General features: G+C 34.7%; 2 protein-coding genes across 2 annotated transcripts; both read right to left on the bottom strand.

Moving 5' to 3' along the window:
• Positions 1-4,276: 4,276 nt before the first annotated feature.
• LOC135209290 (uncharacterized) lies at positions 4,277-6,918 on the bottom strand. Its single transcript, XM_064241998.1, has 2 exons — positions 6,844-6,918; positions 4,277-4,736 (listed from the first exon to the last, which is right to left on the bottom strand). Exons 1-2 carry the CDS (start codon positions 6,916-6,918, stop codon positions 4,464-4,466), a joined length of 348 nt encoding a protein of 115 aa, XP_064098068.1. The 3' UTR covers positions 4,277-4,463.
• A 2,970-nt stretch (positions 6,919-9,888) lies between these two features.
• LOC135208901 (uncharacterized) lies at positions 9,889-14,020 on the bottom strand. Its single transcript, XM_064241469.1, has 2 exons — positions 13,954-14,020; positions 9,889-10,398 (listed from the first exon to the last, which is right to left on the bottom strand). Exons 1-2 carry the CDS (start codon positions 13,954-13,956, stop codon positions 9,949-9,951), a joined length of 453 nt encoding a protein of 150 aa, XP_064097539.1. The 5' UTR covers positions 13,957-14,020; the 3' UTR covers positions 9,889-9,948.
• Between the last annotated feature and the right edge of the window lie 1,128 nt (positions 14,021-15,148).

Genomic DNA, 15,148 nt, shown 5'->3' with positions numbered 1-15,148 from the left:
TATATCTATAGATACGATATATATGAAATATATTATTAATTTAATAGCAAAATGTACATATAATGTATATATATATATATATATATATATAATATATACATATATATATATATATATATATATATAATATATAAATATCTATATATATACTATAGTTATTCTTATAGATATAATATATATATATATAATAAATTTAGAACGTTACTTCCAAGGTGGAATTGAGTGACTGAGAAAACTAGTTATATTTCTTTTACCATTTAAAAATTATTTTCATCAGGAATAATTGTTTTTCCTAAGTTTTGTTTTCTTTACATACCATACATATCTATAAATATGTTATATATATATGTATATACAATATGATATATATATATATATATTATATGTGTGTATATATATATTATATATATCTATATTTATTTTTCATCTAAATAATTTATATATATATATATAGTTATTATATATAATAAATATATATATTATTGAAAATATATTATAATGTATAGCAAAATGTACAATATTATATATATGATATTATTATATATATATATATTATATATAGTTATATATATATATATATATATACTAAAATTATTATATATATATATAATATGACAATGAAATATTATAATTTTATAAGCAAACTGTACCGATATATATAATATAATATATATATATTATATATATATATACCATATAGATATATATATTATCCATATATTATATATATATATAATATATATATAATACTATACTAATTTAGTTATACGTTACTTCCAAGGTGCAATGAGTGCTGAGAAAACTAGTATTTAGTATTTCTTTTTACCTTTAAATATTATTCATCAGGAATAAATTGTTTTCCTAAATTTAAGGAGTCAACGGTACAAAGCATTTCCTAATTTTTTCATTGTTTATTAGTTTCACTCTCTAGCTTACTTTCAACTTTAGATTGTGTTCAGCCACTAGGTCATGAATGTTATGAGGTCTGAAGTAGTAGTAGTAATAATAATAATAATAATAATAATAATAATAATAATAATAATAATAATAATAATAACAGAGCACTGGGGCAATATCTGAAAACCAGTGAAGACGAGTGGACTAAAGAGTGCATGGGAAGAAGGACTAATAAAAGTAGACGAAGACCCAGAAATATACAGAGACAGGAGAAAGACAGACAGAACAGAGGACTGGCACAACAAACCAATGTACGGACAATACATGAGACAGACTAAAGAACTAGCCAGCGAGGACAATTGGCAATGGCTACAGAGGGGAGAGCTAAAGAAGGAAACTGAAGGAATGATAACAGCGGCACAAGATCAGGCCCTAAGAACCAGATATGTTCAAAGAACGGTAGACGGAAATAACATCTCTCCCATATGTAGGAAGTGCAATATGAAAAATGAAACCATAAACCACATAGCAAGTGAATGCTCGGCACTTGCACAGAACCAGTACAAAAAGAGGCATGATTCAGTGGCAAAAAGCCCTCCACTGGAGCTTGTGCAAGAAACATCAGCTACCTTGCAGTAATAAGTGGTACGAGCACCAACCTGAGGGAGTGATAGAAAACGATCAGGCAAAGATCCTTTGGGACTATGGTATCTGAACGGATAGGGTGATACGTGCAAATAGACCAGACGTGACGTTGATTGACAAAGTCAAGAAGAAAGTATCACTCACTGATGTCGCAATACCATGGGGACACCGGAGTTGAAGAGAAGAGAGGGAAAAAATGGATAAGTATCAAGATCTGAAAATAGAAATAAGAAGGATATGGGATATGCCAGTGGAAATCGTACCCATAATCATAGGAGCACTAGGCACGATCCCAAGATCCCTGAAAAGGAATCTAGAAAAACTAGAGGCTGAAGTAGCTCCAGGACTCATGCAGAAGAGTGTGATCCTAGAAACGGCACACATAGTAAGGAAAGTGATGGACTCCTAAGGAGGCAGGATGCAACCCGGAACCCCATACTATAAATACCACCCAGTCGAATTGGAGGACTGTGATAATGTCAGAATACTAATAATAATAATAATAATAATAATAATAATAATAATAATAATAATAATAATAATAATAATAATAATAATAATAATAATAATAATAATAATGGGCACAATTTTCAGTGTCGAAAATGATGACAATGATTCCAGGTCCACAATAATATCGCATGTGAAGTATAAAGTCGTAATGATAAGAGATTTCGAACCTTGTACTAGGTTCATCTTCAGTCAAGTGAACATTGTGAATTTAAAAATCCGTCGAAGTATTCAGAAGTTTACTTCGACGGATTTTTAAATTCATAATGTTCACTTGACTGAAGTTGAACTTAGTTCAAGGTTCGAAAGCTCTTATTATTCAAGACTTTATACTGCACATGCGATATTATTGCGGACCTGCAATCAAATAATAATAATAATAATAATAATAACTAATAATAATAATAATAATAATAATAATAATAATAATAATAATAATAATAATAATAATAATAATAATAATAATGTTCTAAAGGGCCCACAATAATACAAAGTGTAAAAAGTCCGTGTACAGTTTTGAAGACTTTACAGAAAGCTTTCGAACCTTTCCCTGGGTTCATCTTTAGTCCATTGGACTGAAGATGAACCCAGGGAAGGGTTCGAAAGCTTTCTGTAAAGTCTTCAAAATTATACACGGACTTTTTACACTTTGTATTATTGTGGACCCTTTAGAACATTATATATACTCTCGTGATAGAGAGTTTTTCCCTAATAACTAATAATAATAATAATAATAATAATAATAATAATAATAATAATAATAATAATAATAATAATAATTAAAAGCCACAGTAATGTTAAAAATATTTATTCACAGAGTTTAAAGTATTTATTCATAGAGTTTAAAATATTTATTCATAGAGTTTAAAATGTTGAGGAGAGACTTTCTGTTACTACTCCGTAGAGTACTCTTGATTCAATAATAATAATAATAATAATAATAATAATAATAATAAAACTAGGAATTTATATTTTCTATTTCTTATAACAGAACCAACCTTTCTTAATGCAGTAAGGTGTTATTTGAGTATATGTGTCATCCTGTTTCAACTGTGTTGACTGAGAACATTGACGGTAGAATCGCGCTTGAGTAAAGTCAAGGGAGTAGGTTTTTGGCGGTCGTCTTCCCTAGTCGTTGGTAGAGTGGTTAGTGTTGTGCCATGCCACTCAGCTGTCGCAGGTTCCTGTCTCAACCAGGGCGATGAAACATAACTGGCTCTGTATCATGATCAGTTGCTGCAGCAGTGTGGTGTCTGCATTGGGAGGTTGAAACCAACATTCTTTGGAAGCTTGAATTTCGATTCAATGGCCCCTTTGTTGTGCTTGCTTGTTCTTTGTGAATAGGTTTCATCTACTGAAGTGATATAATAATGATAATAATTTCCTTCAAAAAAAAAACCAATAGGATTTTGTTTTTCGGGCCTTAACATACTCATGAAAAGTCTTTTATTCACCCGGTGCTATAACGCTGATGGTTGATGTAAGTCCAAACCGTCAGTTTCCCGTAGGGGGGTAGTGCCGTCAGTGAACCTTATGCGGTGCACTGTAGGCAATACTTAAGGTTCTTTCCAGCGTGCCTTCGGCACCTAGCTGCAACCACTTTCGTTCCTTTTACTGTACCTCCTTTCATATTTACTTTCTTCATCTTACTTTCCAACCTCTCTTAACACTTATTCATAGCGCACCAGCCAGGTTTTCCTCCTGTTACACCTTACAAACTTTTCGCTGTCAATTTCCATTTCAGCGCTGAATGACTTCATAGGTCCCAGTGCTTAGCCTTTGGCCTAAATTTTATATTCAACTCTTAAACCTTCAGTTGGGTTAAGTTTATGTTGGAGGGTTTATTTCAGGGAATTTCCTTCTCTAATATGGCAAAAGAAGATTTTATTTTTCAAATTGCTATAAATCGTAAGATATTAATCTAAAATCGCCTCTTGAAACATCTAAGCCTAATGCATAGCATAGGTTACGTTTAGTTAGGTCTTATGAAACCAACTGTATTTTCCCTGGCAAAGGAAAAACTTATTGTAACTACAGTTCATATCTGGGAGTTACTGCAGACGCTGTGGAGGTCAAGACTTGCCTAGTTCTCCTATCTGCCTGGGACCTTCAATTTTTACAGAAATATAAAACGGATCAGGAGAGCAATTATAATTTCCAACTTTAGTTCTCTTGCTATCTCCTTAACAGGATCAACAAAATAATCGAAGAGGACAATAAACATTCATTAGATTTTCAAGTTTATTCGAAAATATCGCAACACAGTCATGACCACAGCTGCAGAGAGCACTCCAAGTCTAATGTTGATCTCCTGATGTCCTTGTCCACAACGGCCGTGCCCTTAGCGAAACCCTCGACGTTCGAGACCTCTAGAGCCGTGGCCATAAGAATTATGGCAAACTTGACATGGGCATCTAGTGGCCGTACCCACCATGCCCATGGACACCATGAAGACCAGAGTTTCCAGGGCCACCAAAGCTATAGCCTCCGTGACTCTTCAAGTTGAAATTGGAGAATGAATGGCCACTTCCGCCAAAGCTTTTGTGGCCACCGTACCCGCCGTGGCCATAGCCGTGGCTCTTGTAGTGGGCATGGTTGATGTAAATGGCGTTGTCGTGTCCATAGCCACCGCCAGGCTCTGCTACGCAGAGCGCGGCGACCAACGCAAGAAATGCCAACGTCAGTTTCTGGAAGCAGAAAGGAAGGACTCTCACAGATGGGGACGTAGCTTTTCTGATCATATCGAAAAATTGTTTTCCTCCGTTCGGATTTCGCAAAGTCATTATTATTGCATGTGAATTTGCAATAGATACCGAAATCATAACACCTCAAACATCACAAGGCGTTAAGCAAGTCTCCGTGATATTCAATTTGAGAGGGAATGAAAGTGTTCGGATTCACACGGACAGGAAATTGCTTAAGACATTCTTTTCGCTCAGGTGATGCAAATCTAATCTAATTCAAATGTATTCAAAACCGCGAACTTGGAATGGTAATCTCTGCTGAGCGAAATCCATTAGATAAGTGGATGTCAAATCATCATAATAAGTCTTAAATCGTGATATACTTGACATGATTAAGAAAATTTAGAGCATATAAAGATTCCCGAATATTTTTTTTTTTTTTTTTCAAATATAACCTTAAATCATATTAAACAGATTCAGTTAGAATTTCCTGTATGAAATAAGAAATATTATTTAGATGGTCTTTATCCACAGGTCAAGTGGAAAAGAAAATGGACGAAACTTGAAAATGATTTAAAACTAAATTTCTTTCATGTCATTTGTCTGGGAATTTCTCGCTTTAAAATGCTTATAAATAGACGAATGAAGTGAAAACAAAATCAAACGTGACTTTCTGACTGAAAAGAAAAATCTAATATACTTTGACATATCAAAACACATTATAATGGAAATGCAGATAATTTCAGGCACCAGGTATGCGTCAAAATTATTCGATGAATTCGCATAAATATGCAGAAATATATGAATATTTTAGGAAGCTGAGATATATTCTTTGAATAAAACTTAGGAGACAGATCTGGAGCCTAAAGAAGCAAAATTTCATATTACGAAGGGGCGAATAAATCTTTCGCGGTCCAAATTTGAGGAAACAGATTCTTATAAGGTATTCATAATGTTAGAAATGGAATAGCTAAGTATCAATGGAACACTCGAATGAATCTTTAAAATAAAAAAAGAAGAAGAGCAGACTATAGTTGAAAAGGAAAGTTATATATAATTAATCCTAAATCTCAAGAAAAACATACCTATGTTAGTGATCTAAAATATACCTACATAGTAAATGATCTTTCAAAACAATGTTACAAGTCTTAGAAAACAACGCCATGTGTTGGTGACTGTGAATAAATATTAAGAAAGCGATGTATATTTTAAGAAATGTGAAGGGTTCGGAGAAATTCGAATAAATCAAACAAAGCACTTATATATACTCAGGAGCAGACATGTGCTTTATTATACACAAATACGCTATAACAAAGCAATCATAGCCAACAGCGATTCTGCTCTTGTACAGGAAGAGAAGAATAAAAAATATCTTCATAACCAAAAAAGGAGACTCTTAATAACCAGTTTAGAATAGGTGAAAACCATTTGATGCAAACAGAACAAGTCCTTAAAAAAGTCTGTCAAATGAATCTTCTGATAACAAGGACAGTGTAATATCAGACAGCTCTTAATTAATTATTCAGGCAATAAACAGAGCAACGTTCAATTCAGTTCCCTAAAAATCTTCAAGAAATATACGGGTCTAGCTTACACAGCCACGCCATTCTTCTCAAAGCCTGAGTTTTGACCTCAGAATGATATCCATAAAGTTCCAGATAAGAAAGTATAATGTCAAATATTCCATATTCTGGGAATGAACAGAATGCAGCCTTAAAATTAACATGAATCTTATGGCGAAAAACAGGCCACCTTTAAGCAAATCCTCCAAAAAACAGTACATATTACAAATTCAAATAATATTAATAATAAAATATATAGAAATAAACCTAATGCGCCCTGAATATCAGTTGGTGAATCCTCTTTAAAAAAAAATAAACTAACATTAACCGAGACAATTTTCCCAGAAAATCAGGGTGTCACTTTGATATAAAATGCTAAATTCTTCTAAAAATAAGTCTAAATCTGTAATTATTATGAAAATAAACCAAATGCAAACGGAAAATATCCGTAAATTTCAGGAACATAAAGCACACAAACAAATTCGGTTCTTCCACAAGCCAGAAATGAGACCTAAGAGCGGAATCCATCGAATGAAAAGAAAACTTACCATGACGAGAGTTATAATTGTTCTCATGTAGTAGGCCGAGAGCGGAATGGTCACGCGTCCGTTCGAGGTTGACATATATACGTATATACCCCCTCCGCTTGAGTAACTTCCTCAAGCTTCACTCTGGCCCAAGGCCAGTGAGCGATACTTCGACGTCAGAATCTCATGCTTTCGATGGATTGATTACTATGCTTTACAATGATATCGGTGAAGACGATGACGAAATCGAATTTGACGAAAACAGCAAAAATAAATGTATTCTTTTATAAAATCTTGTACCAAACATACCGAATTTTGGCAATAAATCATGATGGATTTATCATTTATTTTATTGTTTTTTTATATTATGGAAAGTAATAATAATAACAATAATAATAATAGAGAAACAAATTCACAGGTATGTATAAGTACATAATATTTAAAGATAAAACTGTACAGTTGTATCTTTACATATAATGATGTACATAGATATTATGTGGATTTGTTTCTCCATTTTATGACTAATGTTGCCATGAGTATTTTAATAATAATAATAATAATAATAATAATAATAATAATAATAATAATAATAATAATAAAAGAATAATAAAATTAGTAATAATAATAAATGTGAAAATGAAATGAACTTTTAGAAAATGACCAGTTTCATAATATTTGCAAAAATCTTAATCAGACATAATGTTAAAAGGATCAATTATGTATCATGATGAAACCCAAATGGTATGGAGAGTCTCTGTAACCGAATTTGTAACATTAGGCAGTTCTTGATCTTGATGAAAGGTCAATGAATAGATAGACTTCCCCTTGTTCTTGCCTTCAATGGTTCCAAATGCGCCTATATAGAAGTGCCAATATAAGCAAGTAAAAAATGCGCCGAAGCTTCTTCGACGCAGTCGAGATTTCTGTACAGCGTCAAATGCTGTGTGAAACACAGCCACGGCCCATGAAACTCTTAGCCGGCCGTGGATGCCTGTGTTGTTGCTGTCCCAGACGCACGATCATGGGTAACTTTAACCTTAAATAAAACAAAATCTGCTGAGGATAGAGGGCTGCAATTTCGTATGTTTGATGATTGGAGGGTGGATGATCAACATACCAATTTGCAGCCCTCTAATTTTCAAGATGTGAGAGCGGACAGAAAAAGTGCCGACGGTCAAACAAAGCCATCTCAATAGTTTAATTCCACAGAAAAGTAAAATGGCACATCTGGCAGCTGAAAACGATGAAACTAGCCCATGATCATTATCATGCGATAATTACATCTGATCTGGAAATCATAATTCTAATGGTATTATGATAATAAACCTTCCATCATTACTATAGTATCCCTTAAGTGCTTCGAATTCACTGTCATCACTTTACAATGGTTTAGGGGAGAAAACAATTATCAATAGTCGATATCTTTTAAAGGACCTTGGTACACTCTTGTAAATACAAGTGGCCATCGGTGTTCGTGACTTATGGAGACTTTCCAACAAATCTCATGAAACTGCGACTGCGTCAATGGTTCTTAAAGAGAATGCCAGGTAATCGTGAATTCTCGCGGACATTAATGGGTCAGGCAAGAAAAACGGGCTTCGTCAAAGATTTTTTAGGAGAGAGTAGCATAATAACGAATTAAAACGGGTATTAAAAGCCAGGATGTTGCAAGGTCGATGAAGTAATTACTTTCCCCAGTCAATTTAATGTGTTTACCAAGCACAAGACGATTTCCACATCAGCAGAAACAATTCAATTAACTAACATTTTTGTAACAATCGGAATATTATGTCACTGTGCAACATATGACACTGAAAACAAACACTTTAGAAAAACATGTGTGAAACCTACTTATTCCCAGAGTTCTGTCAGTAAATCAGCAAAAGACATAGACTTTCTTAACCTCAATCTTCGAGAGAAATGAACCATTTATTTTTTTATGGAATTAGGTTTATTTTCGTATGGGAAAACAAATTCTCTCTCTCTCTCTCTCTCTCTCTCTCTCTCTCTCTCTCTCTCTCAACTCTCTCTCTCTCTCTCTCTCTCTCTCTCTTAGATTAAGCAAAAATTTTCGTTCCAAAGAATGATATTTCATAAAAAAGATGAAGAAGCAAGGATCACTTAGTGATAGTGGCCTCACTATTTAGTGTGTGACACCATCACCTTCATCATCCATATCCATAAATTCATCATTAGCCAAGATACTGTTCCCAAATGAAAACTAAAGAATTAATGGTGTCCATGTTTTGCATTATAGGTATCAAATAACAAAGGTGAATCATATTGTATGCAACTCTACCTGTAAAGATTATTAAGCTTCTTATAATGAATCTTCCGAGTAAGAATTCCTGGAATACTGTTACCCATGAAAAGTCACGTAAGTACTCAGTTTCTCATACATGAAATGGGACTTGGAGGAGAAAAAGACAGAATAATACCAAGGTCCTTAACCTGGGTCTCTGTTTTCTTTCAGTTTGCTCCAAACCTATGAAACACTCTATCTCAAAATATCAATATACTTACTTTTGCATCCAAGACTCTTAGCACAACCAACCTCGCGCCTTTTCCAAGTGTGAGAATTCCAAGGATATTTGTCTTTTTCATCTTCTCATTCTTGCGATCCCTCCCCTTCCCCCTATGTTCAATCTTCAGAAGACTATCCACCTTCTTCATTTTCCTTCGTTTATTTCTTTCGTTTTCATCTATATTTTTATTTTTGCTTTACCTCTACCTTTCAATGTTTTCCTTTTGAATATTTCCATCACGTATTTCTTCTCACCGTAAGAGCATAGCATATGTGGATTAGGACTGGTTTTATTATTCTCCTATTATATATTAATATATGACAGATATTATTTAGTATATACCCCTTGTTTCAGGTCATATGGAATTTGTCGTAATGTAGAGTAACATTAATACGGTTATTCAAATATCTCCTATGATGATAGCCACATATCCGTTTAAAATATTAAGTTTGCAGATTGCTCAAAATCTCATTTTCTAATTTCCTCAGTTCATACCTGTAACTGATACCACTGCAATTAACTGGATAATAACAATTCTAACTTCGCATAAATATTTTACTTTTTTATAAAACCAAGACACTTCGAGAACATTGTATAATTATTAATGTACTATTCCGTGGAGACCATGGCCAAGTCCTTTGCCGAAGCCTAGGCCGCCATGATGAATGCCGTGACGATGTCCCAAACCTTTCTGGACGCCAAGTCCTAGACCATGACCAACCCCTAAACCGCCAAGATGTCCCACACCTCCATGGACACCATGGCCAAGAACACCGTACCCTCCTCCATGACCGTGCCCGTATCCATAGCCATGCCCAGGCGATCCGTGGACACCGGCGTTTCCTAATCCTCCGAAGCTGTAGCCATAGGGCGTCTTCAGGACGAAGTTGGAGGTGGAGTAACCTCCGTCCACGTAGGCGCCGCCTTTCCCGTAAGGGTCGTACTTGAAGTGGCCGTGGTTGATCTTCACAGTGTTGTCCTGGGCGTAGCCGTAGTCGACTTCAGCCAAACACACGGAAGCCGAAACGGCTGCCAGGGCTATGATGAACTTCTGCAAAAAAAGAAAAAAAACACACATAGTACGTGTATGAGTAAATAATAGTGTTTATATGCACGCAGTCACAACCACAAAACAAGTAAAAATGCGTCGAAGTTTCTTCGGCGTAATCGAATTTTATGCACAGCGTAAAATCAAGGCCATCGAAAATAAATCTGTTTTTCGATGGTCTCGGTATAATGCTGTATGAGCCGCTGCCCATAAAACTTCACCCACGGCCCAGTTGTGTCTGTCCTATATCGTTGATAGACACACGATCATTGCGATCTTTAACCTTAAATAAAGTCAAACTACTGAGGCTACAAGACAACAATTTGGATGTTTGATGATTGGAGGGTGGATGAACAACAAACCAATTTGCAGCCCTCTAGCCTCAGTAGTTTTTAAGATCTGAGGGTGGACAGAAAAAGTGCGGGGAGAAAAGTACGGACGGACAGACAGAGCCATCTCAATAGCATTCTTCTACAGAAAACTAAAAAGTAATGCATACAGAGGTATATTCTTGAAAAAGTAATTGGTATTTATAATCTTACTAAATTTTCTTATAATAATTTTTATGTGACAATAGTAGAGTCAAGTGCGCATTTTAATGAACAATTCAAGGTTTTTATTCAGAATTCTTTTAGATTTTGTCACAGTTCCAAACTCACCTGCTGAACCAAAATACGTCAGTAATTTTCATTATATTTTTCAAAAATTCGTAAAAAAAAATAATCAAAATATATAATGGTTAATCTATGAAATCAAAAGGCTGCAAATGACAGTTCCTTCATTCTTATATCAAAACTAATGTTTCATGACTTCAAATATGTGTCAAAATGAAATTCATGAATACTGGAAAGTTAACAATTACAATAACACGGAAATTATAAAGAAAAGAATAATTTGCTAATCCAAATATGACTGAAAAATCTGTAATAGAATATCACTTAAAAAACTGAAAAACTAGAAAAATTAGACAGTGAAATAACATAATGAATGCCTGTGAATTTGACATCTGTAATCATAGCTGACAAAAGTTATCACAAACGGGAAGAAATTTCTAAATACGATATGAAAAATTCATTTAGTGTAAAATAGAATTAAACTGAAACTGCAATAAAATAGTGAACTGGTGGGTTTTATGTAAGAAATATATTCCCCATATTCGGAATTTCATCAAACAAGTAAAAAATGCGCCGAAGCATCTTCGGCGCAATCGAGTTTTCTGTGCAGCGTATAATTCTATATGAAGCTCTCAGCCACGGCCACTGAAACTCTTAGCCGCTGTCCATTAAACTTTCAGCCACGGTCCTGTGTTGTTGGCAACTATAATAGTGCCAGACGCACAATCAAGGATAAATTTAACCTTAAATAAAATAAAAACTACTAAGGCTAGAGGGCTGCAGTTTGGTATGTTTGATGATTGGAGGGTGGATGATCAACATATCAATTTGCAGCCCTCTTGCCTTAGCTATTCTTAAGATCTAAGAGCGGATAGAAAAGTGCGGAAGGACAGACAAATAGCCACCTTAATAGTTTTCTTTTACAGAAAACTAAAATCATAACAAAATAAACACAATGCTAAAGACAACCTCCGTTGCAAACCTTGACCTAACATGACTTACTTCTTTGATTGACCATTCCTGTACTCGATCAATCAAACTCTTTTTTTTTTTTTTCTAGTTTTCATCAACCCCGGAACAGACGTATTTGAAGGTGCCTATGACGCTGTTCTTGCATTAAAAGGGTGGTTAATGGAGAGCTTTGTTTGAACTGTTATGAATAAACTCTCTCTCTCTCTCTCTCTCTCTCTCGCTTCTCCATCTGCATCTCTGATCCTCTCCTCTCCACTCTCTCTCTCTCTCTCTCTTTTGAAGCAGTGATAGTTGAAGGAAAAAAGTTAAATATATCTTAGTTTAACTAGACTAGTGAACTGATTAACAACGCTCCTAGGACTGCCCCGAAGAATTAGATATTTCTACGTAACTAGGAACCAATTGGATACCTACAGCTTATTGCTGGATTCGAACCACATTATATCGAGAAATTAATTTCTAATCACCAGAAATAAATTCCTCTGATTCCACGTTGGCAGAGCGGGGAATCGAACTCGGTCTACCTAATCGGTAGGCTAGCACGTAACCCACTAGTCCAACGAGGAACTAATAGTTGAAGAAAATGTTAAAATCCAAACTAATCCAAAAACTCTTTATGTACTGTTAAAGAGGAGTAGAAACTGTAACATCCTTCTCTTAATATTCTCGAAAACTAAATGTGCCCTCTATCTTATTAGATTTTAGTGTGGCCATTGTTTATGTTAAGGATCATTACCGCTTTCTGGAAGGAGAGGAACGGATGATAGATACCGAATATAACTGAAGATTTGTAATAATTGATAAGTCGACAAACCCTCTTACGTTGGTTACACGTTTCGGAGACGTCTACAGGATTCAAGACCTTAAGAACTGGTCCTGCTTAAGAACAACTTCTTTTAAAAGGATTGAAATCGTGTAGAGTATGCTAAGATCGGGAGGCCTAAATTCCTGTAGACTATATCAGTTTAGACAAAAAGACCCATAGAGTAACATCAGGCAATCTCTGGTTACGTAATCCCTTCTGCTTGAAAGTACAAACTAGCGAATTGCCATGAGTAAATTCTCTGATATGAAGGAAGCTACGCAGAAGAGTAAGAAATATATAAAAAAAAATCAACAGGAAAGGGGCATGCACCCTTAAATATTATAGATGCTACTAACCTATTTTTAGATCCCTTCTCTTGCTTCAAAAGAGACAGATAGACAGATAGACAGACGTGCATCGAAGCTGAGCGCATACGTATCACAAACAGGTTGAAAACAAAATTAATCAGCGACTGTAAGTGGAGACCAAATCTTTAGCAAGTGTTGGATAATCGTCTAAAGCACTGATCAGCACTAACAATAAGTTGTCAACTTCAGTGTGACCTGTGATGTGTGGGAAAAGTTTCCAAAGTGCGTTCATGAAATGTTTTACTTCACTGGGGACACTCGCCTATGGACCATCGGCAAATCAGAAAGCGTGCCTTAATTCAGTAGTAAACATTCACTGACGAAAATGAAACATATTCAGCTAAGCTGCTCTGTGAATTTCTAAGTTATTAGACAAATTTTCACGCCTCGCTGCAGTTTAAAGTATTCTTGTAGGGAAAGAGAGATTCTTAGTAAAAAGGAAACACAGATAATCGAATAATGAATGCTTAGGTAATAATAATTTATGCTAATAACTGTCTTTGTGAACTATAAGGAACTTACACACACACACACACACACACACACACACACACACACACACACACACACACACATATATATATATATATATATATATATATATATATACTATATATATATATATATATATATATATATATATACATGCATATGTCAAATTGACATAGATATAGATATACGATCTATATATGTATAATTATAATATATATATGATATATAGATATATTATATAGATTTATATATATATATGTATAAATTCTATATCTACCTACAAATGAAAAAATATAGAAAGCCTTACCATTGTCTGTGTATATAAGTAGGTCCACTAAGAGGTGACACGGTCACTTCACAAATGCGTATATGATGAGAGTGAGTCGTTTTCATATATATATATACACTTTCGTCCACCGGGGTTCGGCCACACCTACTTAATGCAAGGGTCCAAGGGCACCAGAAGGTATCCAAAAAAAAAAAAGAGCACCTTTCCTTTAATTCTCTCTGTATCCATTCTTAATCATGACAAGCAATAATAACAACACCAGTGTGAGTCATGCGTCAGTCACTGACAATGGTGTTTTGCCTTAAAGTAATGAGTCAGTAACCCCGAATGGGTGAAACAAACGGCAGGGGAAAAGGTCAACTCTATTTCGGAGTGACGACCGCAGAAGCAAAGCTATTATTCACTTTTAGATTTCAGCGGTTCCGTCGGGGTCTGAAATTGGCGATTGTCTCGATGAGATTGCCAGGTGAAATTTCTCAGGAAAGCTGCTGTCAGCTGTTATGATTTGACACCCGATGTGGCGGCATCATCGCTGTTCTGTTGTTGTATTCCTGCTTTGTACACGAAGCGAAATTATTCGAGTGTCGCTCGATTATCAAAAGGAAGCTTAATGTGGGAGAGTTTCTCATTTACTTTAAATTCTTCTGCGTCATAATGCGATAATACGATACCGAACACACAAACACACACTTGTAAATGTATATATAAATATGTGTGTGTGCGTATATGTGTGCGTATTTATGTACGTAATGAGACTGTACTGAGTAGCTTGAAAGTTAGAAAGCCATTCTCAGAATTCTCTCTCTTTCTCTTCGCCGGTACTGAACCAAATAAAGATTAGAAAGGTTCAAGTATCAGCCAAGTATTATGTTTAAAATATGAAGCAGCACTCTCTCTCTCTCTCTCTCTCTCTCTCAAATCATATATATATATATATATATATATATATATATATATATATATGTGTGTGTGTGTGTGTGTGTGTGTGTATATATATAACATATGTATATATATATATGTTGTGTGTGTGTGTGTGTGTGTGTGTGTGTGTGTGTGTATGAGTGTGTGTATATCTATTTAATTATTTATTTCTGTAAGTGACGGTATTTACTGTTTTGAGAGTTAGAAAGTCAGGCATAATAATCAAATTGTGGGAACACAGAAAGATTACGCCAATTTTTTTTTTTCTCTCTCTCTCTCTCTCTCTCTCTAT

This window comes from Macrobrachium nipponense, chromosome 37, assembly GCF_015104395.2.
Source record: "Macrobrachium nipponense isolate FS-2020 chromosome 37, ASM1510439v2, whole genome shotgun sequence".
NCBI classification, from domain to species: domain Eukaryota; kingdom Metazoa; phylum Arthropoda; class Malacostraca; order Decapoda; family Palaemonidae; genus Macrobrachium; species Macrobrachium nipponense.
This window is presented reverse-complemented; position numbering and strand designations above follow the sequence as displayed.

Coding starts and splice junctions, on each gene's coding strand:
- LOC135209290 (XM_064241998.1), bottom strand. CDS start 6,918: ATGTCAACCTCGAACGGACGCGTGACCATTCCGCTCTCGGCCTACTAC. Junction 4,737..6,843: donor CAATTATAACTCTCGTCATG/GTAAGTTTTCTT, acceptor TTCTGCTTCCAG/AAACTGACGTTGGCATTTCT.